The 24,159-nt window shown below is 44.3% G+C and overlaps 1 protein-coding gene across 1 annotated transcript in view; it reads right to left on the reverse strand.

The window, feature by feature from the left end:
- SYNE2 (spectrin repeat containing nuclear envelope protein 2) overlaps positions 1 to 24,159 on the reverse strand; it is a 1,843,566-nt gene that overhangs the window by 1,152,096 nt on the left and 667,311 nt on the right. The window contains exons 47-51 of the mRNA XM_078660317.1: positions 22,437 to 22,718; positions 21,191 to 21,457; positions 11,468 to 11,752; positions 7,347 to 7,628; positions 2,603 to 2,872 (exon numbers count right to left, since the gene is read on the reverse strand). Coding sequence (XP_078516443.1) covers positions 2,603 to 2,872; positions 7,347 to 7,628; positions 11,468 to 11,752; positions 21,191 to 21,457; positions 22,437 to 22,718 — 1,386 coding nt within the window. The remainder of the gene's footprint in view (positions 1 to 2,602; positions 2,873 to 7,346; positions 7,629 to 11,467; positions 11,753 to 21,190; positions 21,458 to 22,436; positions 22,719 to 24,159) is intronic.

Below are 24,159 nucleotides of genomic sequence, written 5' to 3' on the forward strand. Positions count from 1 at the left end.
CCAAGATGGGGCGCAGGCCCCCCTTGTCCTTCTTGGGGACCAGAAAGTAGTGGGAATAACAACCACTCCCTACTTCCTGCCCAGGAACGCACTCAATGGCCCCCTTGGCCAAGAGGGCCATGATTTCCTGTTGGAGAAGGACCAAATGATCCCCCGACATGCGGTGGCACCGAGGTGGCATGGCTGGAGGGGAGTACTGAAGAGGAAGGGAGTAACCCTTGCGGATTATCTGCAGCACCCACCTATCTGATGTGATATTGCGCCAGTGGAGGAGGTTGTGGTTGATCCTGCCACCCACCGGAGTGGAGTGCTCCACGAAGCTCAGACTAGGAAGGTTTGGAGGTAGGAGCAGCAGGGGTGGAGGTGGACTGGCCCGCACGCTGATTCCCAAACCCGCCCTTGCGGAAGCCGCGACCGCAGCCGCGCTGAGGCTGGTTCTGCACAGGCTTGTTGAAGGAACGTGCCTGGGTACCTTTGCCCTGGCCACGAAAGGAACGAAATCCAGGAGTGCCTGGATTCTTTGCAGAAAAACACAAGGACTTTTCCGTGGCCCGCGAGTCCTTAAAATGTTCCAATGCACTGTCAGCCTTATCGCCAAACAGGCGGGTGCCATCAAAGGGCATATCCATGAGCAAGCTCTGGACATTGGGCGAGAACCCAGTCGAACGCAACCAGGGGTGGCATTGTAACTCCCCCTTGTAGAAATCGCCCTGCCCAACGGGTCTGCGGTGTCCAAACCACACCGAATGGCGAACTTAGCCGCATCCTTATCTTCAGCAATCGCCTGAGAAAGGACAGCCTGGACCTCCTCAGGACACTGAGGCAACACTTGAGCAACAGTATCCCATACTGCGTGGGAGTAGGGGCCCAATAAGCAGGCGGTATTCACCGACCGCAGCCCCAAGCTGGCCGAAGAGAACAACCACTTACCAAACTGTTCCAGTTTCTTAGAGTCCTTGTCCGGTGGAACCGTGGGAAAGCCTGGATGACCAACCTCGCCAGCGTGGGATAGGTGGTCAGAAAGGCTGGGTCGCCAGGTGCCGGGCAGTGGCATCTGGCGATGTTTTTGTCCACAAGGGTCCTCTTGGCCGGCCGCGACCAAGTGCCCAAGAGGACTTCGGTAAGGGCGTCAGTGAAGGGGAGCAGCTGCTCCGACGAAGTAGATGCCGTCTAGGGCACCTCAGTGGGGAGGTTGGTTTTGAGGGCCACCGTGGGGAGGTCGAGGTTGAGGGCCTCAGCAGCCCGACGGAGCACCATTGTGTAGAAAGCGCCCTCCTCCATCGTAGGTGGGGAGATTCAGAAGAGACATCAAGGTCGCCAGCGTCCTCCAGGTCATCTACCCAATCCTGCTCGGAGTTACACTGCTGGGCAAGGGGGTCCTCGGACCCTTCCCAGTCCTCCTCCGCCTCTGGCACAAGAGGGGCCGGTCGGGGCGGCAGAGCCGGAGAAGGGACAAACGGCATCGGAAACGTTGCCGAGAACGGCGCCGGCCGGGGCCGGACCGCGCTGCTTACCAACGCGGATCCCAGGCCGGAACAAAATGGTCCTGGAACCAAGGCATGGGTGGAATGAACGGCCCCTAGTGCAGCACCGAGGGTGGAGCCAAGGGCTTGAGCCAACGGCGTAGGATCCTGTGGCACCGAAGCTGGAGCCCCTGGCAGAGCCACGGGGCCAAAAGGCACGCCGGCGGGAGCCCGAGGCCTAAAAAAGGTGGTCCATGGCAGCAAGAAACTCTTGCAACTCTTCGGGAGGCGCCGAGAGACCCGGGTAGGGGGGGTAGACTGTGGGACACCCAGGCTCCAGAGGAGCTGCAGTGGTGGAGCCCCTGTCCCCCTCATCCGCATCCGAGGGGCGACGTCGGAGAACGAACACGCTTCTTCGACTTCTTTTTATGACATCGCTTACCAGAGTCCGAGGGCAAAGACTTGGAGCCCGAGGAGCGAAGACTACGCCACTCCCGCAAGGCCTTCGGTGCCATGACCCGACAGTCCCGGCAGGCCCGGGAGTCGTGATCAGCCTCCAGGCAGTAGAGGCAACATCGTGGGAGTCCGCCACCGGCATATTATGGCGGCAGGCCCTGCAGGACTTAAATCCCAGGCATCCCTACGTATACCAGGAGAAAGAAGGGGTGAGAAAAAAGTCTCAAAAAGCAGTCAAAAAAATTACTAGGTACGTGCTCTATCCGGATCTGCTCTTACTGGCGTGGAAAAAGAAAGAACTGACGTCAGCGCGCATGGGTGGCGCCTAAGTAGTCTCCGTGATGTCATCTCGGCTCTTACGACGCCAGTGACGGACGCGGAGCCGCAGGATGCCACCTACTGACGTGCAGGGGTACTGCTAAGCAAAACTTTCCGGATCCAGTCTGATGCCTGGGGATATTCTAAGGTAAGGAATCTATCACTAACGTGTGTCTTTCAGATGTAAGTGTTTCGGTAAGACCTCAGTAGACAAAGCCTAATTCAATGGGCAGGGAAGGTAAAGTGATATCATTAAATATTAAGGTATTGCCTTTTCTTGTACACACAGCATGTACATTGTAGTAAGGACTACCATTCTGTCAATACACTGGCAGTTTATAGCATCCACAGCATCCTTTACATACCTCGAATACTGTGCCAGACACATTCTCTTCAGCGTCAATAGCTAGTGTAGAACCAGTTGGCACCACCTTACTCACTGAAGTAGACTTCTTTCCAGATTCTTTGTGAGTAAACTTGAGTTTTGTTTTAGAAGTCACTCCACGTTGAATTGTTTCTACACCTGTCTTGATTATTTCCTGAACTGATGAAGAGGGAGTATCTTTTTCTGACTCCTCTGTGGGTAGAATCTTCTCTGCTGCCTCTTCTTCCTCAATGACAGACACCTGAGGATGCTTCAAAATAAGAATTATGTAAGTAGTTGTAATGCAACACTTTCATCTTTAAACTTCACAATACACTACATGACTAATGATGTTGGTAAAACATACTCTCATTCCCTTTCTTCTAAAAACAAGGACGTTTGATGTAGAAATAGACAACATACTATTAGGAAAATCATGCCACCTCAAAGAGTAATAACCTGCTTTAAATGTGGTGGTACCTTCTGAATCTAATATATGCAGTCTGCTTTGAAGGCATGCCTAGACTGGCTTTGAATTGTGAAAGCAAGGAGTACTATGACATGCAATATGCAAATTGTAAGGTCAAAAGAGTGTTCAGACAACAGGATCATTTTCCTTTGAAGCTGGTGGTGAGGGGGTTCCAGGTACAGTAAAATTGCATTAGAGTGTCGAGGTTAGGAGCAAGCAAAGGTATGTTTTGGAGTTGAGGTATAGTAAACCTTTCTTGCTTTGGCGAAGATAAATGGCATACCACCAAGAAAGGAATTGTGTTCTGGGATGCAGGCTAGGGTGGCAAAAACGTCTCAATAGGAATGGGCATCCTGTCCCCAGTTCAGATTTGCACAGGTTACTTAATTTGACTGTAAAGAATCACACTATGTTCTCTGACCCACAACTGACATGGGGGAACTGGCAGGGCCTATTGATGGGCAGAGTGAAATTAAAAGGAGGAAACACAGAGATTGGGGAAGGAAGGAGAGACTAAGACTGTGATGCAGATGGGATGGGAAGGTAAACAGAATCCAGGGAAAGACATGGCTCAGGGGTTCAGGGACATGGAAGGTAGCGGCAAAAATGGGAGTTGGAGTAGCTGCGCAGAAGATGTAGGAAGGGACAAGGATGGAAACCGAGTGAAACAAATGGAGAAGACATGGATGAATGGAGAACAATGAGTGACAGAGAACTGGAAATTGAAGGAGAGAGATCTACAGATGTAAGTGTTGATTTAGCAAGAGCACCTTCAATCATCAGTAACCAAAATGGTTATCTACCAGTAGGAGTAGTTTTAAGCTTGAAGAATTTTCTGGATTCACATGCTGTGCATTATTCCGCCATCTAGTGGTTGGGTTCGGAATAGACCTTGGTTTTTTTCCCCTTGTTTTCGGCACTGGTGACCACCATTCAGTGCCAGGCACTTCCCCTGTGTGACGTCAGATGGCGCCCTGGGGGTTGTTGTCCTTGGTAGCCATCTTCTGATTCTTTTTTTGGTTTGTGTTCTAGTTAGAAGTACTGTTGATGGTTATCTAGATAATTACTATAAATCTCTTCTCCACCTGTTTGTTTTCCTCGCAGAGGAGATCGGGTGGGTCACATGGGAATCCAGAAAATTCTTCAAGCTGCAGAACTACTCCTACTGGTAAGTAACCATTTTATTTTGCAGCATGAATCCTTTTCTGGATTCACATGCTGTGCATCAGATTACGTAGCAGTTTACCCCTCTTTTGGGAGGCCCTGGTAAGAGAAAGACCTTGCGAACAGGTGTTGGAGTACTTTCTGTCCTATTTGTGCTTCCTTATTCATTTGTTTGTTCACACAGTAATGTGTTGTGAATGTGTGTGGTGATGGCCATGTAGCTGCTGCACATATAGTGTCTACGGGCACTTTGGCCATAAAAGCCAGGGTTGCTCCCTTCTTTCTAGTGGAGAGAGCTGTTGGCTGTGTTTGACAGAGGGAGATAATTTTACTGCATAGTTATCCTAGGACACTCTTATCACTTAGCTAGCATGAACCCCTGTGTAGGCCCTACTGTTGTCCTACTATAGGCCTCAGTTAAATTGACCAGAGCGCTGCCATTTTCCCTTAGCTTAAGCAGAAGCAGAAAGCAGGTCTGACCCATGCTTCACCCATCTCCACTTGTCTGCGTGGCTTCGCACTCCTTCATTAGGCCCCCACCCTACTGTATGCTAGGTTCACGAACGATAAAGTTCAAGTTCCTTCTTAATCTTGCAACACACCCCAGGCCCCCACCTGAAAGCTGTGAACGGAGAAAGAGGAAGTTCCCACCACAGCTAAAGATAGTCCGATAAATGAGGATAAATGTGGCAAATCAGTATCACAGACTGGCACATAAACGCATGAATAGAATCCTTCAAAGTAATATTAACACATTTGTGTTGTGTATGATATATTAATGACAAACCTCCAGTCAAAATGCCAGGAACTTTGTCTAGACTGGCGTACGTGCCACACAATTACGAGAAGGGGCCACATTTACACTTATGATGGGAAGGTACCAGGCAGGGACGTAAGAGACGATTGAGGGATATGAGATACGAGGCAGCTTGATATGACGTAATTATAGTCTCACGCTTTGGACATTATAAAAAGGAGACCCGCAAGAATATCGGCGGGCAACTCCTCGTCTGTTTGTAGGTATTCAGACAGAGAGTTGTCTCCAAGGGCCCTTGATCAAATGTTCATATTTTATATATATATATTTTACTTGTATTTTATCTGTGTAACTGCTTTCCAACAAGACATTTTATATTTGCATATGTTCTTTGTAACTTGTTTTCTACATTTAGCTTTTATATTGTGACACTAGGACATCTCACTAAGTATAGAGTTGTGAGCGCACCTGATAATAATAATAATAATAATTTGTACTTTGCATTCTAATATATTAGCAGGATTCTCACTTATAAGCAGCAAATGTGAGTATTTTTCTATGTAACTGGCACAACCGTGTTTACTCAAACTGTCTCGAAGCTCACAAGTGTACTTAAAGCAAAGCCTCTCTCTCATAGCGGCTGTAAACAGCACTGTGTATATCAAACTGCTATTATTGAATATTTCCAGAAGCTGTCTTCTAATAAAACTTGTACAACTTTCAGAAACAGTCTCCAAGGCTCATATATCCACTTTTTCCTGTTTTTAGAGCAAGCGTTCCAGGACTACCCCGGTGCAAATTAAGGAGTCCCATTTCCCTTAGTTCTCTCTCACGGTCTCCCCAGCGCGGCTTCCGAGCTGCTGCGCCAAGCCCCCTGACCCCTCGTGCCCACAATTAATTTTCCCTCCGACATGTTGTTAATTCCTTGTTAGTGGTGGAATAGCATATTTGGATAGCTTGGACTATCCATCTTGAGATTCTTGCCTTTGTGACAGGCGATCCTGTGTTGGTGTCTCGTAGGCCACAAACAACTGTTTGGATTTTTGCGTTTGTTCTGTTCTTTGTAAGTAGTAAAGTAGTGCCCTCCTTACATCCAGGGTATGGAGGTTTCTTTCTGCCTTAATCTTTGGGTTTTTGAAGAAGACTGGGAGGAGGATATTATGGTCTAAGTGGTATTTGGATACCACCTTTGGCAGGAATTGTGGGTTTGTTTAGATTGGGGCTGACCTTCGAGCGCCTTTTTACTCAGCGTCGGGGCTGCCTTCGGTTGTGCCTTTCCTTCGTGGCCCTTTGGTTCCGACATATGTGCATGGTGTCTTACCCTATCCGTCTTCTTCCCTGTGCCGATTGCATTCTTGTGGGCGCGTTGTTTTTTTTGTGTCTCTTTCCACAAATTTGACTTCCGAGACTTTGTGCGTCGACTCTGCTGCCATTCCCTGGTCCTCGTCGTCACTGGACAGGCCCAGGTCCTTAATGGAAGCCTTCTTTGATGTTTGAGACATGGTGGCGTAGTGGGCCTCTCTCTGCTTTCAACGAGCCCTGAGTGTTTTTGGCAGGAAAGGTGTACATGCCTCACAGTCCTTGTCCTTATGGTCCTTCGGTAGGCAGAGGCTGCACATGTCATGTGGATGCGGACTTGTGGTGGCATTCGGGGCAGAACTTGAAAGGGGTATTTTCCATGGCCTTTACCTCACCATTTATCGACCTTAGAGGTCTTCCGTGTCAATTCTGGAGTCCTGTTCTTATCTACGGTTGCTTCGTTGATGTTTGGTGTAGTTCACAGGAACTTTTTTCTTCTTTTTTTCTGGGATATCCTGAAAAACTTCAAAGCTTTCCATCCTGCTTCCAGTCCCAACGGTGATAAACAGAATCTGAAGATGGCTACCATGCACAACAACCTACAGGGTGCAGTCTGTCGTCACACAGGGGACGTGCCTGGCACCAAATGGTGGTCGACTGTGCCCAAAACAAGAAAAAAAAGAAAAAAAATAAGGACTATTCCGGACCCAACCACTAGATGGCGAAATATTGCACAGCATGTGAATCAGGAAAAGATTGATGCTGCAAAACAAGCATATGTTAATTTGAGCAGCTGTTAGCATCAGTAAACCAAGCATGTATATGACTGGTGAGTAGACGGAGGACAGGAGACCAATTTATTATAAAGTGGTTGGATATCATGTATGTTTACATATTTAAAGCCTTTTCCAGCTGCATTTTGGCTGTGGCACAATGTAACATCCCCTCCCTCATAACTTGCAATATGGTGATTATTTACAGGTGGTGTCATATTTCTGGCATACTATGAATGGCACTATTTTGACACATTTACATTGTAGAATCTTTGAAGATTACCTTAGTCATTTCCAAGGCCATTCCCCCTTGTCTGCCAGTTACTTTTCCAGAAACAGCTGACACCATCTCGCTCTCTGAAGCATCCTTGTTTTTAGGTTCTTCATGCGAAATTGTAGATTTTGTTGTGATAGAGGGATCAGAGCTCTGTTTGATTTCTCCAGGTACTATTTTTTCAGTTTCGGATTCCACCATTTTCGGAACTAGTGAATGTATGTCTTTTTTAGACAATTCCTCTGAGGTCAGAATCTCCTCCAATGGTTTATTTTCCTTGCTATCATAGACCTGCAGAGATTCCAAAATCACAAAGTTAGTTAACTATGCAAAGTGGTGCTGGAAGAATTTTCAGAGCAGAGCTGCTGCCATCAGTGTTACATCACCAAGGTCATAGAAATTGTGAAAAATCCAAGCGTCACACAAAGAACAAGTGTAGCAAATGAGTCATACCCATTCAACAGGAGAGCAGTAAGGGTGTGGTATATAGCCAGTGGTGTATTTTGTAGTGCACTGTCACAAATATATTAATAAAGCAAGGTATGATAGCGCATTTTCATTTACAGACAGTACATTTATCATTAACATGGCCACAAAATTTTCAAAAGCATGCTGTTTAACCGAAAAAACGATATAGCGAACAAACAGCAATGTGTAGAAATTGGGTTTCAGCGACTAATATTTGAATATCACTAAGAAAAGTGTCTTAGGGGCAGAAAACTGCTGCTAAAGCAGCAATAATGGGCTTGATAATATGCCGTAGAGAATTCCAATAGAAGCCCATGTTCACACCAGTACATGGGCTTCTATGGGAATTCACAAGGGCATATTATCAAGCCTATTATCGCTGCTTTAGCGGCAGTTTTCTGCTGCTAAAGCAGCAATCATTTTAATGCCTTTTCTTGATAATATGCCCCTTAATTAGTTTTCAAAAGGGGAGATCTGCTGCCAGATTATGCCAGGGTTATTCAATAGGGCCCTCTTGCCATCTTGCACTGTTATTTGCCTCTATGGCCCAGTGCAACAATGACATTCCCAAACAACCAACAGATTTAACGTTGTTGATTATGGTGAAGCTTGCTTCTGTACTGGTAGATTGGTGTAAACAACAATGCAAAATAGCTTCAAACCATTTTAATGAATGCATTCCCACTTTCAGGTCTCTTCTGGGTTAGAGATGAGGGAGCAGAACTCCAGGTACGGCTTCACAATAAAGAATGGGACTTGAGGACTCTAAGTACAATTTGAATGTTGGAGAGATGTCAATAGGTGTGGCATGAATATGAATGAGCAGTAGGGACATTTTACTGTAGTTATATGATACCACAAACATTTAGAATGATGCTGAAGTTCCTAGAGAGGGTCTGCCTGCAACATGCATTAATATTTGAACATAAATACGTATTTGCTAATATGGGTGTTCAGGGAGGACGGCGGGATAATGCATGACTATGTTTTAATTTTGAGGCCTTGCGTAGCAGGAAACCTGCAAGCTTTACTACTGTGACAATAGTGCTGGAGAAGAACCTGGGCATCAGGTCTGCTGTAAAATTAAAACAGAGAGATAGATGCTAACTTATGTTTATCTAATGTCAAGTTTTTTCCATTCATTCTGATGCATTTATCGCAACATTACATGATCAGCTTTTTTTCCACCGAAAATGCCACTAAATGTATACAATTGTTTATGAAATACATCTCTAGGCAAATTCACAATTTAGCGAGCAAGAAAGGTAAATTCTTATCTTTATATAAACATTAAGTACTGGCTATAATTATGTGAGCATTATATACACTATGTAGTAGGTACTACAATTTTTGTGATACATAATATAGCATCATTTATACATACCTCAAATATTGTGCCACGCACCTTCTCCTCTGCGTAAATGAGAGCGGGAGAAATACTTGTCGTCACCTTGCTTACTGAAGTAGGCTTCTTTCCAGATTCTTCATGAGAAAAGTTGAATTTTGTTGTGACGGAGTCACCCCTTTGAATAATTTCCTGAACTAATGATGAAGCAGTCTCTTTAGCTGATTCCTCTTTGGGTAGAACCTCCTTTAATGTTCCTTTGTCTTTACTGGTAGACACCTAAGATTTTTTTCATAGTTAGAATTAAGTAATTTGTTTGAAAGTAATGCTTTCCCTTTTAAACTTTCAAACACATTACTCAAAAAATAAAGTGTGTAAACGAAGTAGGTTCATCCCCTTTTTCTGTAAAACTATGAAGTTGAACTCCTATTAGTTTGACAGAGAAATAGACAAAATACTATTGGAGTTGCATTTAAGGAAAATATTGTAATCTTAGAAAGTGTTAGCCTGGTCAGAAAACTATCAACCGCCATGAGTTTCTTTATTTCTTTGCCTTCTTTCTTCTGTTTAATATCATTTATATTGTAAAACTTTTAATGGAAAATGTGTTAATTGTATCCTCTTTTTTTTCTAATGAGTATTTATTTCTAGTTTTATCTTTAATTGCAGAGCATATTTTACCTCTCCCCTCTCCTTTCCTCCCCCCTTTTCTTTTCCTTTGCAATCCCTAAAATTGAAAACAGCTTTCTGATATGTTTTATGGCATGTTATTTATCATATATGTTTGTTATTCTTAATATTATTACATCCTGCCCTATATTGTATGGTCAACAATGCATTAATAAAGATTCTTAAACTTAAAAAAAAAAGAAATGACTAGCCTACGTTAAGCTGTACTGGAATCTTCTGCATCTAAAAGATGAAGTCTACTTCCCAAGCATGCTCAGATTCAAAACAGGCTAAATCAGTAATTTAACCCAGACTGTTCAAAAGTCATTGATATCACAATAAAATAAAGACATGCCTCACTTGCATCATTTTCTTCATGATGTATTTGTGGAGGTGGGAGCTGGGGTGATGATTCTCTTGACACAATCTATACTAAAGTGGTGAGACGCTATCAGGACACTTTTTATATTTCGAAATGGGGAAGTGAGGAGAGTTAGGACATACAATATCTTTCAAAGTGAGTGTTCAGACATCAGGACCATTTTCTTTTACTTAGGCTGGTTGTGAGGAGAAACCAAGTATAGTATATATTGGATTAAAGTGTAGAGGTTGGATGCCCACAAGGTTAGGTTTAGATTGGGATCACTATAAACTTTTTTGCTTTGGACAGGAAGAAATAGCATACCACCAGCAAAGTTGTTTTGTTTTGTGATACATGTTTTGGGTGGCATGAATCATCTTAGCTGACATGGTGCTTTTTGCTTAGACTTTTCCTGAGTGACTAAACTTACTAATTGCACATTACCCCACATTCTCTACAGCAGGCCTGACATTGAGAAGACTGCAGCACCAAATGATGGGCAGGTTGAATCAAAATAGTCGGAAGAAACATTGTTTGGGATAGAAGAAATACATAGATGGCTGGGGGGAAAATAAACTGTGATCTTGAGGGGAAGGAAAACAGAGATAGAAAGCAGGGACCGATTTGTAAGAGACAGAGATATGGATGGCAAAACACCGACTGGGCAAGAAAAAGAGTTGAGCATTGGGCTAGAACATAGATGGGATTGAGTATTTAAGGCAATGAGGAGGGAAACAAAACCATGTGACTAATGGTGGCAAAGATGGGGAGCAAGGAGTCACAAATAACCTGAAACTGGTAATGAAATTGATGCACACAATAGAGTATCCTGTTTACAATGGAATAAGAGGTCAGGTGTGGCAGCAAGGAGCAAAATGTATTCGAAACAAAACACAGTTTCTGTCTCAGCAAGAACCTCTAGAAGCGGTAAACCAGGCATATTTTGGATTGAGCAAGTGATGGACACAGGTGTAGGGAAATGCAGGGTGGAGACTTGGGACATTAAATAAATATATCTTGAAATGGGTGGGAAATCAAGTAAGTTTAAATCAGAAGGATTTTATGTGTGTTTCTTGGATGAGAGGGGTCGATCATGGTAAATGAAGGATAGAAGAAAAATAAGCAAAACATGGCATTCCATCATAGCACCTTGATCGCATTCTTCAGAATAATCACAGAACTAATCACTGACCCCAATTATGTACAGTCAACAAGAACTATTTCTCACATATTAAGAATTATCACTGTAATGAAACTTTGATGTTATAGAATATTATTACAGATTACCTCAAATGTTCCATCAGGTATTTTCTCTTTCCCATCAGTCTCTGTTACAGAAGCAGGTGGTACCACCACATTTACAGAAAATTCCTTCACTTTAGGTTCTTCATGCGAAATCTCTGGTTTTGTTGTGATGTTAGGCTCAGGCCTCTTGTCCAATTTGCCCTTTTTAAATGTTTCAGTATCAACCTTAATAATATCCTGAATTGGGGAAGGTGTGTCTTGTTTAGTTGATTCCTCTGACAACAGAACCTTTTCTGGTGTTGCTTCTTTATTGCTGACAGTAACCTGCTGTTTCCACAGAAACAAAAACACTTAAGAAACTTTTCATTCTACACTATTATAACTATTACACAGTAGGAGCATGAAAAAATGGCTGCAGCATAACATGGCAAACAAGGACAATGAGTAAAGCATGGCTTTAATTAGTTTATGAAGTTCTCATTTAAGGAGCCATGGTGCTTGACATAACTAGATTCTAGTCTTTGAACGCAAGCCAACCCTTTTATAAGAAAACAGCAAAAAACATAAACAAACAAATTTCTAATATAATTCACTCACCAACATAAAGCATCAACAGTAAAATACCCTTTAGTACTTGACCCCCAATGCCCCTATGTCTAGCAAGTCTTGTAATCTATACATACTCATTATTTCTTTATCAGTCTTAAATATAAGGACCTAACTTTAGAAGTGGGCAGTAATGAGAAAGCTGCCACAAGCAGGTTGCTATTCCATTTGCTCCTCTGTTGTATCCCTAGCCTCATTTAGCTTTTATTTTCTGAGGACAAATCTCATTTTGGGAACTTGCCTTTATAAAATATTAAAAAACTGCAGATAGACCATGGAATGGTCAAACACTGAGTGCCTGATTACGAGTTCACGTGCTATTTAATGCAACTGATAAACAATGAAATCACAAGGCACATTATTTATCAGGTGCAATAAATAACATTATAGTGAGTCTTTGGGGAATAAAAAAGTACCTTTTGGTGTTTAATGCACCAAAATCTGCATAATATAGTAAATACCGCATGCTTTTCCTTAGTTAAATTTTGGTAGGTTTGACCGAAATTTAATAAAGATGAGTTGTTCAAAGCATTTGATAAGTGTCAGATGCATTGAGTACCTTCCAACCAGTAAAGAGTGGTTTACACATGGGTCGGACTTAACTAATCCACTCAATAATACACATACCAAACAGTTGGGTAAATGAAGAACAGTGAAACCAAATTGTGATTAGGGACTAATTAGTAATTATTTGATTATTAAAAAGTCTCTGGACATATTTTGAATGGAACATTCTCAAATGTCTTAATGAATTTATTAGGATAACTATTATTTCAATCGAAGATATCTTCCGCCAGACAGAACAGATTTCATCAGAATAGCGCAATTTTGCACTATTTTTTACACCAATGGAACAGTGGACAAAAAACATTTAAAAAAACGAACAAATGGAAACACAAGACGTTGCACTGTCGAGCAGGGCAAAGTTTATTGTGTATGAGTAGGTCGGTGCAAAATAGCCTGACACCAGTTAAATCAATGGAATGTAACTTCTCAGTAATGTATGAGTTGATGATGAGGCAGCAGGACCCTAGGTATGTCTTTCAAATAAAGAATCATCTTGAGTGCAGCATATATGATTTGAATTTTGGTGAGATTGTGTCAATATGAATTTGAAAAGGAGGTCAAGTGGAATCAAAGTAGTATACTTTAACAAGCATTTACAATGCAATGGTCTCGGCATCATTAAAGGTAGAGCTATTGGCATTGCTCATGACATTTCTTTTTTTTTTCTTTAAATCATAAATAAATGGCATTGTCATTTACATTGCCAATAAACAGCACTCTGCACTCAACAGCACACACCGCTCTGCACCTGCACTCACCGCTCTGCACCTGCACTCACTGCTCTGCACACTCACTCTGCACCTGCACTCACTGCTCTGCACCTGCACTCACTGCTCTGCACACTCACTCTGCACCTGCACTCACTACTCTGCTCTCACTACTCTGCACTCACTACTCTGCACTCACTACTCTGCACTCACTACTCACTACTCTGCACTCATTACTCACTACTCTGCACTCACTACTCTGCACTCACTACTCACTACTCACTACTCTGCAATCACTACTCTGCACTCACTACTCACTACTCACTACTCTGCACTCACTACTCTGCACTCACTGCTCTGCACTCACTACTCACTGCTCTGCACTCACTACTCACTACTCACTACTCTGCACTCACTACTCTGCACTCACTACTCTGCACTCACTACTCTGCACTCACTACTCACTACTCTACACTCACTACTCACTACTCTGCACTCACTACTCACTACTCTGCACTCACTACTCTGCACTCACTACTCACTGCTCTGCACTCACTACTCACTACTCTACACTCACTACTCACTACTCTGCACTCACTACTCACTACTCTGCACTCACTACTCTGCACTCACTACTCACTACTCTGCACTCACTACTCACTACTCTGCACTCACTACTCTGCACTCACTACTCTGCACTCACTACTCACTACTCACTACTCACTACTCTGCACTCACTACTCACTACTCTGCACTCACTACTCACTACTCTGCACTCACTACTCTGCACTCACTACTCTGCACTCACTACTCACTACTCTGCACTCACTACTCACTACTCTCCACTCACTACTCACTACTCACTACTCTGCACTCACTACTCTGCACTCACTACTCACTACTCTGCACTCACTACTCAGCACTCACTACTCTGCACACACTACTCTGCACTCACTAATCACTACTCTGCACTCACTACTCTGCACTCACTACTCACTACTCTGCCCTCACTACTCACTACTCACTACTCTGCACTCACTACTCACTACTCTGCACTCACTTCTCACTACTCTTCACTCACTACTCACTACTCTGCACTCACTACTCACTACTCTGCACTCACTACTCACTACTCTGCACTCACTACTCACTACTCTGCACTCACTACTCACTACTCTGCACTCACTACTCTGCACTCACTACTCTGCACTCACTACTCTGCACTCACTACTCACTACTCTGCACTCACTACTCACTGCTCACTACTCTGCACTCACTACTCTGCACTCACTACTCTGCACACACCACTCTGCACACACTACTCTGCACTCACTACTCTGCACTCACTACTCACTACTCTGCACTCACTACTCACTACTCTGCACTCACTACTCACTACTCTGCCCTCACTACTCACTACTCTGCCCTTACTACTCACTACTCACTACTCTACACTCACTACTCTGCACTCACTACTCTGCACTCACTACTCTGCACTCACTACTGTGCACTCACTACTCACTACTCACTGCTCACTACTCTGCACTCACTACTCACTACTCACTACTCTGCACTCACTACTCTGCACTCACTACTCTGAACTCACTACTCTGCACTCACTACTCACTACTCTGCACTCACTACTCACTACTCTGCACTCTGCACTCACTACTCTGCACACACCACTCTGCACACACTACTCTGCACTCACTACTCTGCACTCACTACTCACTACTCTGCACTCACTACTCACTACTCTGCACGCACTACTCACTACTCTGCCCTCACTACTCACTACTCACTACTCTGCCCTTACTACTCACTACTCACTACTCACTACTCACTACTCTACACTCACTACTCTGCACTCACTACTCTGCACTCACTACTCTGCACTCACTACTCTGCACTCACTACTCACTACTCACTGCTCACTACTCTGCACTCACTACTCACTACTCACTACTCTGCACTCACTACTCTGCACTCACTACTCTGCACTCACTACTCTGCACTCACTACTCTGCACTCACTACTCACTACTCTGCACTCACTACTCACTACTCTGCAATCACTACTCTGCACTCACTTCTCACTACTCACTACTCTGCAATCACTACTCTGCACTCACTTCTCACTACTCACTACTCTGCACTCACTACTCACTACTCTGCAATCACTACTCTGCACTCACTACTCTGCACTCACTGCTCTGCACTCACTACTCACTGCTCTGCACTCACTACTCACTACTCACTACTCTGCACACACTACTCACTACACTGCACTCACTACTCTGCACTCACTACTCACTACTCTGCACTCACTACTCACTACTCTGCACTCACTACTCTGCACTCACTACTCACTACTCTGCACTCACTACTCACTACTCTGCACTCACTACTCTGCACTCACTACTCACTACTCTGCACTCACTACTCACTACTCACTACTCACTACTCTGCACTCACTACTCACTACTCTGCACTCACTACTCACTACTCTGCACTCACTACTCTGCACTCACTACTCTGCACTCACTACTCACTACTCTGCACTCACTACTCACTACTCTCCACTCACTACTCACTACTCACTACTCTGCACTCACTACTCTGCACTCACTACTCACTACTCTGCACTCACTACTCAGCACTCACTACTCTGCACACACTACTCCGCACTCACTACTCACTACACTGCACTCACTACTCTGCACTCACTACTCACTACTCTGCCCTCACTACTCACTACTCACTACTCTGCACTCACTACTCACTACTCTGCACTCACTACTCTTCACTCACTACTCACTACTCTGCACTCACTACTCACTACTCTGCACTCACTACTCACTACTCTGCACTCACTACTCTGCACTCACTACTCACTACTCTGCACTCACTACTCACTACTCTGCACTCACTACTCTGCACTCACTACTCACTACTCTGCACTCACTACTCACTACTCACTACTCACTACTCTGCACTCACTACTCACTACTCTGCACTCACTACTCACTACTCTGCACTCACTACTCTGCACTCACTACTCTGCACTCACTACTCACTACTCTGCACTCACTACTCACTACTCTCCACTCACTACTCACTACTCACTACTCTGCACTCACTACTCTGCACTCACTACTCACTACTCTGCACTCACTACTCACTACTCTGCACTCACTACTCACTACTCTGCACTCACTACTCACTACTCTGCACTCACTACTCTGCACTCACTACTCTGCACTCACTACTCACTACTCTGCACTCACTACTCACTGCTCACTACTCTGCACTCACTACTCTGCACTCACTACTCTGCACACACCACTCTGCACACACTACTCTGCACTCACTACTCTGCACTCACTACTCACTACTCTGCACTCACTACTCACTACTCTGCACTCACTACTCACTACTCTGCCCTCACTACTCACTACTCACTACTCTGCCCTTACTACTCACTACTCACTACTCTACACTCACTACTCTGCACTCACTACTCTGCACTCACTACTCTGCACTCACTACTCTGCACTCACTACTCACTACTCACTGCTCACTACTCTGCACTCACTACTCACTACTCTGCACTCACTACTCTGCACTCACTACTCTGCACTCACTACTCTGCACTCACTACTCACTACTCTGCACTCACTACTCACTACTCTGCAATCACTACTCTGCACTCACTTCTCACTACTCACTACTCTGCAATCACTACTCTGCACTCACTTCTCACTACTCACTACTCTGCACTCACTACTCACTACTCTGCACTCACTACTCTGCACTCACTACTCTGCACTCACTACTCACTACTCTGCACTCACTACTCTGCACTCACTACTCTGCACTCACTACTCACTACTCTGCACTCACTACTCACTACTCTGCACTCACTACTCTGCACTCACTACTCACTACTCTGCACTCATTACTCTGCACTCACTACTCTGCACTCACTACTCTGCACTCACTACTCACTACTCTCCACTCACTACTCACTACTCACTACTCTGCACTCACTACTCACTACTCTGCACTCACTACTCTGCACTCACTACTCTGCACTCACTACTCACTACTCTGCACTCACTACTCACTACTCTGCACTCACTACTCACTACTCTGCACTCACTACTCTGCACACACTACTCTGCACTCACTACTCACTACTCTGCACTCACTACTCACTACTCTGCACTCGCTACTCACTACTCACTACTCTGCCCTCGCTACTCACTACTCACTACTCACTACTCACTACTCTGCACTCACTACTCTGCACTCACTACTCACTACTCTGCACTCACTACTCTGCACTCACTACTCACTACTCTGCACTCACTACTCACTGCTCACTACTCTGCACTCACTACTCACTACTCTGCACTCACTACTTACTACTCTGCACTCACTACTCACTACTCTGCACTTACTACTCACTACTCTGCACTCACTACTCACTACTCTGCACTCACTACTCACTACTCTGCACTCACTACTCTGCACTCGCTACTCACAACTCTGCACTCACTACTCACTACTCTGCACTCACTACTCACTACTCTGTACTCACTACTCACTACTATGCACTCACTACTCACTACTCTGCACTCACTACTCACTACTCTGCACTCACTACTCACTACTCTGCACTCACTACTCACTACTCTGCACTCACTACTCACTACTCTGCACTCACTACTCTGGACTCACTACTCTACACTCACTACTCACTGCTCACTACTCTGCACTCACTACTCACTACTATGCACTCACTACTCACTACTCTGCACTCACTACTCTGCACTCACTACTCTGCACTCACTACCACTACTCACTACTCTGCACTCTGCACTCACTACTCTGCACTCTGCACTCACTACTCTGCACTCACTACTCACTACTCTGCACTCACTACTCACTACTCACTACTCTGCACTCACTACTCACTACTCTGCACTCACTACTCACTGCTCGCTACTCTGCACTCACTACTCTGCACTCACTACTCACTGCTCACTACTCTGCACTCACTACTCACTGCTCTGCACTCACTACTCACTACTCTGCACTCACTACTCTGCACTCACTACTCACTACTCTGCACTCACTCTGCACTCACTACTCTGCACTCACTACCACAACTCACTACTCTGCACTCTGCACTCACTACTCTGAACTCTGCACTCACTACTCTGCACTCACTACTCTGCACTCACTACTCACTACTCACTACTCTGCACTCACTACTCACTACTCTGCACTCACTACTCACTGCTCGCTACTCTCTACTCACTACTCACTACTCTGCACTCACTACTCACTACACTGCACTCACTACTCACTGCTCGCTACTCTGCACTCACTACTCACTACTCTGCACTCACTACTCTGCACTCACTACTCTGCACTCACTACTCACTACTCTGCACTCACTACTCACTACTCTGCACTCACTACTCTGCACTCACTACTTTGCACTCACTACTCTGCACTCACTACTCTGCACTCACTACTCTGCACTCTGCACTCACTACTCTGCACTCACTACTCCCTACTCTGCACGCACTACTCTGCACTCACTACTCTGCACTCACTACTCTGCACTCACTACTCTGCACTCTGCACTCACTACTCTGCACTCACTACTCTGCACTCACTACTCACTACTCTGCACTCACTACTCACTACTCTGCACTCACTACTCACTACTCTGCACTCACTACTCACTGCTCGCTACTCTGCACTCACTACTGGGCACTCACTACTCTGCACTCACTACTCTGCACTCACTACTTTGCACTCACTACTCACTACTCTGCACTCACTACTCACTATTCTGCACTCACTACTCACTACTCTGCACTCACTACTCTGCACTCACTACTCTGCACTCACTACTCACTACTCTGCACTCACTACTCTGCACTCACTACTCACTACTCTGCACTCACTACTCACTCCTCTGCACCCACTACTCACTACTCTGCACTCACTACTCTGCACTCACTACTCTGCACTCACTACTCACTACTCTGCACTCACTACTCTGCACTCACTACTCTGCACTCACTGCTCTGCACTCACTACTCACTACTCTGCACTCACTACTCACTATTCTGCACTCACTACTCACTACTCACTACTCTGCAGTCACTACTCACTACTCTGCACTCACTACTCACTACTCACTACTCACTACTCTGCACTCACTACTCACTACTCTGCACTCACTACTCTGCACTCACTACTCTGCACTCACTACTCTGCACTCACTACTCTGCACTCACTACTCACTACTCTGCACTCACTACTCACTACTCTGCACTCACTACTCTGCATTCACTACTCACTACTCACTACTCTGCACTCACTACTCACTACTCTGCACTCTGCACTCACTACTCTGCACTCACTACTCTGCACTCTACACTCACCACTCTGCACTCACTACTCTCTGCACTCACTACTCTGCACTCACTACTCTCTGCACTCACTACTCACTACTCTGCACTCACTACTCACTACTCTGCACTCTGCACTCACTACTCTGCACTCACTACTCTGCACTCACTACTCACTACTCTGCACACTCACTCTGCACTCACACTCTGCACTCACACTCTGCACTCAGCACACAGGTTGGCACATGGGCTGTCTTTTTCTATGTCTATGACACCCAGGTTCCGCACTGTTGGCGCCGCCGATATCATGGAATCTTCCACCACACTTTCTAAAACTTTATAGTCCGAAGCATAAAAGGGACAGGACCAAATGAAGGGTAGACATTTGCTTAAAATAATCTTATTGTATTTATGAGAAGCAAAAGCGAGACTGTGAAATGTGCTGAATATCAGTTTGTTACGAATCAACAGAGTGGAGTTAGAGAACCAAGAAATAGTCATTTAAAATCCGGGTTAGAAGGAGTAGTAATCACAAGCTGAGCATCAACGGGCGCGAAACAGCGCGGTGGGCGCGCACGAGACGCAGCGTGGGCGTGCACATCAGCTGAAGATCGCCGGAGAAGACACCGAGTCTGCCTGCTGCCGTGACTGACCCCCAGCGGAGGTAAAGAGCCCGGTGAGTGGGGGTAGAGGGGGGACGGCAGAGAGGGAGTGGGCAGAGAGGGAGTGTGTGTGTGTGTGTGTGCGTGCGTGTGTGTGTGCGTGCGTGTGTCTGTCTGTCTGTCTATGTGTGCCTGCCTGCCTGCCTGTGTGTGTGCGCGTCCACAGACCCTGGTAGGCTCGTGCACCGCTCTGTCCTCCCTTGAGCACTAACTCAACTGCAATAGGGCTCGATGCCGAGCCCTAAAAAGAGATTTCTGCATGGCTGTATAATATTAAGAACACTTGGAAAGTGTTGTGGATCCTAGAGAGGGTCCTTCACCAATGTGCATTAGGTATATGTTTCAACTTGTATACTTATATCATAGCTTGTTGGTTCACGGATGGTGAGGAGGCAGTATACAGGGATATTTTGAAAGTCTAGCCTGTGGCAGCAGAAAACCTGGAAGCTTCAGAACTGGTAGGGTGGTGTTGGAGAAGAACTTGGAAATCAGATACTTTGTGAAATTATGATAGGGAATCTGTATATTATTTTGTCATGTCATATTTTTCCTAGCAACCTGATGTGACAAACTATCTCTTTTTTCATAGAAAATACTGGTAACTCAATGTAATTGTTTCGGTAAGACCTCTTTACACAAACCCCAATGCAATGGACAGTAGAGGTAAAGCGCTATCATTACCTATTAAAGTATTGGCTATACTTGTGTACACAGCATGTATATTGTAGTAATGACTACCATTCTTTCAATACACTGGCATTTCATAGCATCCACAGCATCCTTTACATACCTCAAATACTGTGCCAGACACATTTTCTTCAGCGTCAATAGCTAGTGTGGAAACAGTTGACATCACCTTCCTCACTGAAGTAGGCTTCTTTCCAGATTCTTTGTGAGAAAAGTCACGTTTTGTTTTGACAGTAACTCCCCTTTGAATTGTTTCCACTCCTGTCTTGATTATTTCCTGAACTGAAGAGGGAGTATCTTTTTTTGATTCCTCAATGGGGAGAATCTTCTCTGCAGTCCCTTCTATCTCAATGACAGGCACCTGAGGTTGCTTCAAAATTAGAATTAATTAAGTAGTTGTAATGTGGCTCTTTTATTTTTAAACTTCACAATAAATTACATGACTTATAGTGTTGATAACACAAATACGTTCATTCCATTCTTCTGAAAACAAGGAAGTTGACTCTTATTGGATGTAGAAATACTATTAGGAGTTATATATAATGGGAAATCATACCATCTCCAAGAGTAATAACCTGCTTTAAATGTGGTGGAACCTACTGAATCTGACATATGCCGTCTGTTTCCAAGGCTTGCCTAGACTCTGAACACATTTGGGGCCATATGTATGACCGTTTTTTGCGTTCGCAAATGGGAAATCGGCCCGTTTGCGGCTGCAAAAAAGGGTCCTGAATTGTACAAATGCTATATTGCGAGTCACTGATTTGCAAAATAGCATTTGCGACTCATACTATTAGTCAGGGTTGTCCCTTCCTAATAGCGAGTCGCAATGGAATGTACCATTGTTTTGTGACCACATTGGCGGCCGCAAAACACTCTCCGTTTACCACCTACTTCAGCTGGGCAGAAGATCTAGGAAGGGACAAAGACGAGGATGGTGAAACAAATGGAGGAAGCATGGATGAATGGAGTGCAATGAGTGACACGTGACTGGAAATTGGTAATGAAGGAGAGAGATCTTCAGATGTAAGTGCTGACTTAGCAGGCACAGCTTCAGTCATCAGTAAACCAAGTATATGGTATTTGAACAGTAGTAAACATCAGTACACCAAGCATGCATTACATTGCTTAGTGGACGGATGACAGGAGACCAATTTATGATAAAGTGATTCGGATAGCAGCTATGTTTAAATTTGTAAGCCTTGTCCAGCTGCATATTGGATGAGGCATGATGTAACATCCCCTCCCTCATGCAATATGGTGATTATTTAAAGTTGGCGGTACATTTCTACCATACTATGGCTGACACCATTTTGACACATTGACATTCTATAATCTTTGAAGATTACCTCAAACTTTTCCTTGGCCATTTCCTCTTGTCCACCAGTTACTTTTCCAGAAACAGCTGACACCATCTCGCTCTCTGAAACATCTTCTTTTTTAGGTTCTTCATTAGAAATAGTAGGTTTTGTTGTGATAGAAGGCTCAGAGCTCTGTTTGATTTTTCCCTCTATAATTGTTTCAGTTTCAGCTTCCACCATTGTAAGAACTGATGAATGTATGTGTTTTTTAGATAATTCCTCTGAGGTCAGAATCTGCTCCAATGTGTCATTTTCTTTGTTGTCATAGACCTGCAGAGATTCCAAAATCACAGAGTTAGTTAACCATGCACAGTGGTGCTGGAATCATTTTCAGAGCGGGTGCTGTCATCAGTGTTACATCACCAAGGTCATAGAAATTGCGGAAAATCCAAGCGTCACACAAAGAACAAGTGTAGCAAATGAGTCCTACCCATTCAGCAGGAGAGCAGTAACGATGTGGCATAAAGCCAGTGGTGTATTTTGTAGTACACTGTCGCAAATATATTAATACAGCATGGTATCATAGCGCATTGTCATTTACAGACAGCACATTTTCCATTGAAATGGCTCCTAAATTTTCACAGACATGCACTTTAACCAATAAAACCATATAGCGAACAAACAGCAATGTGTAGAAATTGGGCTTCAGCGACCTATAATTGAACATCACTAAGTAAAGTGTATTGATATGCTATGATCCTATTAAAAATCTTTGCTCACAAACATCAAAAACAGTGCTTAATTGTTGCTTTATTAACTGCTGATATAAGTTGAAATGTTATATGATACATTTTCATCTATCCTACTCCCTTTCCTTTCAAACTCCTTGTCCTCCAGCAAGATTGCCGTACAGTTCACTTTACAAAATCCTCTTACTTTGCAGTCAGAAAACGAAAAGTAAACACCAATGTCCATGTTAAACGAATAAGCAGCAGTCAGTCAGAAGATATAGCTATGACATTTGACCTCTGGCTTTGAAGGCACAGCACATATAACAAGAAAAAGATAAAGTTCTAAGGCATGTTCATTGCCCATTCACCTTCTAGCCCTAGCTAGTGGCGTAGCAAGGGGGTGGGTGGGTGGCAGTCTGCCCGGGCCGCACGTGTCTTGGGACACCACTCCTACCTACCATCTTAGGTGGCAATGGCAAGCAGAAGGATTGCCAGCATCCCCTTTCAATGTGGCCATGGGGCAGCAAGCGCAGGGATCGCCATGGGAAACCAATGGTCTAGCTACGCCACTGGCCCTAGCATGGTTATATCAGCGAGTGCCTATGACCATACAGTACCTTTCTACATTCCATTCCAGCATACAAACACAGATCCAACTTAAAATAATTAAATTTAACATAACAAAGCAAATACGGGAGGTGAAAACTTCATTCTTATTCGTCCAAAAAGCTCCCTCTGATGACTGTTCTGCAATAACAGATTCAAGTCTGTGAGACCAAGGAAACTATAGCCTTTTAAAGGAAATAGATTAAATCATATAGTTTCAAATGTACTCTTCTAACATATAACTGTTCTATAATATAACTCAAGTACTAACCACAAACTACCATAAAAAACTCGACCTCACAGTATTTCCAGATAAATTAAACTATATAACTATATATAAATTTAACTATCTGACCTGCCTTGAAAAGACCACAGTGCAGTCTATGTGTGCTTTAAAAATATAACAGCCAAACCAATAAATTAAAAACAAACAC

This window comes from Lissotriton helveticus, chromosome 9 (genome assembly GCF_964261635.1).
Source record: "Lissotriton helveticus chromosome 9, aLisHel1.1, whole genome shotgun sequence".
NCBI lineage: Eukaryota > Metazoa > Chordata > Amphibia > Caudata > Salamandridae > Lissotriton > Lissotriton helveticus.